The sequence below is a fragment of the Neopelma chrysocephalum genome, unplaced genomic scaffold, assembly GCF_003984885.1.
Source record: "Neopelma chrysocephalum unplaced genomic scaffold, ASM398488v2 Primary Assembly neopelma1_64, whole genome shotgun sequence".
Classification (NCBI taxonomy): domain Eukaryota; kingdom Metazoa; phylum Chordata; class Aves; order Passeriformes; family Pipridae; genus Neopelma; species Neopelma chrysocephalum.
The window spans coordinates 2681129-2683451 of NW_020897721.1; the positions used below are offsets into that span (position 1 = coordinate 2681129).

General features: G+C 66.6%; 1 protein-coding gene across 1 annotated transcript; it reads right to left on the minus strand.

The window, feature by feature from the left end:
• Positions 1–565: 565 nt before the first annotated feature.
• On the minus strand, positions 566–2062 carry FOXD2 (forkhead box D2). The gene is given in 3 exon segments (XM_027683225.1): positions 566–1172; positions 1174–1214; positions 1217–2062. Coding segments are annotated over 3 exon segments (1335 nt in total). The 5' UTR covers positions 2013–2062; the 3' UTR covers positions 566–674.
• Between the last annotated feature and the right edge of the window lie 261 nt (positions 2063–2323).

A 2323-nucleotide genomic window follows, 5' to 3' on the forward strand; every position in this document is an offset into this window, starting at 1 on the left:
GTGCGTTTTAAAACCAAACCCGAAGCTTCAAAGAAACTAAAAATAAGATCGAACCATTAAAACATTTTCTTTGAGAGCAGGGGAGAGACAGACACACATGGCAAAACCACCCGGGAGAGAGTTGCAAGAACAAAAACGGGCTCGCTGCGACCGGGAGCGTCCGCAACTCCCCTGGCCGCTTTCCCAGGTGATTTGGGGGACCCTTGCGGGAAACCCGCACCTCTCAAAGGAAACATTTTGCACTTTAAGACCGTTTCGTTCTTAACATGCCCCCCCTTCTCTCCTCGCAAAACGTTGAGTATTTAACCAGCCCAGGTCCCAGCTTATGTTACGGCCACTTTATAAATACGCTTTGGCGTTTGTGGGACCAAATCGTGTTATTCTTTCCCTCCTCCCGCCCTCCCGATTTATTGATTTGGGTTTTTTTTTCCCCGAGCAAAGAGAGACAAACAGATCTGGATGCCACTGAGCCTGGAAGTAAAGTAAAAATTAAAAAAAAAAAAAAAAGAAATATTTCCTACCTTAAAACACAACAGAAGAAGATCGGGGGGGGGAGGGGGGACACGGGGAGAGGGAATGGGAGCAGTTTCGGAGGAGGGGGGGAGAGCTGGAAAGGGGCCGTTTGCTTTGCGACTCTCCCTCCCCCCCCTCCTTTCCCCAGTCCCCAGCACAGTTTAAAAATGACAGCTGCTGAGGGTTGTGATTTTACTGGAAAAGTTCTGGGCCGGCTGGAGGAGCGGCTCGTGTGCCAGGCTGACCTGGGGCTGTGCCGGGGCCAAGGCGGGGCTGAGCACGGCCAGGACCTGTGCCGGGGGGCCCGCCTGGCCGGCGGGGTAGGGCGCGGCGGGCGCGACGCTGGGGTTGGTGCTGGGCGGCGGGGGCACGGCCCCCCCGATGATGTTGTCTATGGAAAAAGAGGGCCGGGAGGGGTGGTTGGTGCCGCCGCTGCCGCCGCCGCCGCCGCCGGCGGGCGAGGGGTCCGGCTTGAGGGTCTGGAGGAGGGCGGCGGGCAAGGCGGTGGGGCTCAGCTGAGGGTGGTAGAAGGACTTCCTGCAGTTCAGCTCGCCGCCCAGGAAGGAGGGCAGCCCCGAGGCGGCGGAGAAGACGGAGGCGGCGGCGGGAGGCGGCGGAGCCGGTAACGGGCAGTGCGGCGCCGGGAAGGGGAAGGCGCCCGCGGCGCCGCCGCCTCCGCCGCCGGGGTGGTGGTGGTGGTGGGGATAGCCCTGGAGCTGCAGGCCGTAGTTGTAGCCGTAGGGTCCGTAGGCGAAGCCGGGCAGGAAGGCGGCGGGGTCGGCGGCCCCGGCCCGCAGCAGCAGCTCGGGGTGCGGCGGGTGCAGCTGCTGCTGCCTCTTGAAGCGCTTCCTCCGGCGCAGGAAGCTCCCGTTGTCGAACATGTCGGCGGACTCGGGGTCCAGCGTCCAGTAGTTGCCCTTGCCCGGGTTGCCGGGCTCCCGGGGGATCTTGACGAAGCAGTCGTTGAGGGAGAGGTTGTGGCGGATGCTGTTCTGCCAGGCGGGGAACTTCTCCCGGTAGTACGGAAAGCGCCCGCTGATGAACTCGCAGATCTCGCTCAGCGTCAGCCGCTTCTTGGGGCTCTGTAGGATGGCCATGGTGATGAGGGCGATGTAGGAGTAGGGCGGCTTCACCAGCGGGTTCTTCCCCCCCGCGCCGCCGCCGCCGCTGCCCGCGGGCGCCTTGTCCCCGGGCGCGGCGCCGCGGGCGCAGGCGGGCTCGGAGCCGCCGGCGGGGGACAGCCGCTCCGGGGACCCCCCCATGCGCGCCTTGGCGGCCCCGCTCCGCGGCAGCGCCAGCCCCAGCGGATCGCCGCCGTCCTCCTCGTCCTCCTCCTCCTCGTCCTCGTCGTCCTCCTCCTCCTCGCTGTACTTGCCCCCATCCTGGGGCGGGCCCACCACGTCGATATCCGCGTCCTCCACCTCGGAGAGCGGCTCTTCCTCCGGGGAGCGCTCGGACATGATCCCGCAGCCGCCGCCGCCGCTGCTGCCCAAAGTCATTGTTGTGCGGCCGGGGCGGCCGGGGCCGGGCTCCCCCCCCCCACCTAGCGGCGGCTCCCGGGATGGGCCCGGGGCCGTGCCGGAGGGCTGCGGCCGCCGCTGGGACTCCGCGCCCCGGCGCCGCCGCTCCGCTCCGCGCCCCGCTCGCCGCGCCGCTGCTGGCGGGGCCGCGGTGGTGGCTGCGGGGTGGTGGCTGCGGAGGGAGGGGCGGTGGAGGGGGCGCGGGGCGGGGGCGGGGGAAACGGGGCGCCCGTGGGCTGGGCAGGGAGCTTGGGAGCAGCGATAATAAATAATGGTGATAGTGATAATAA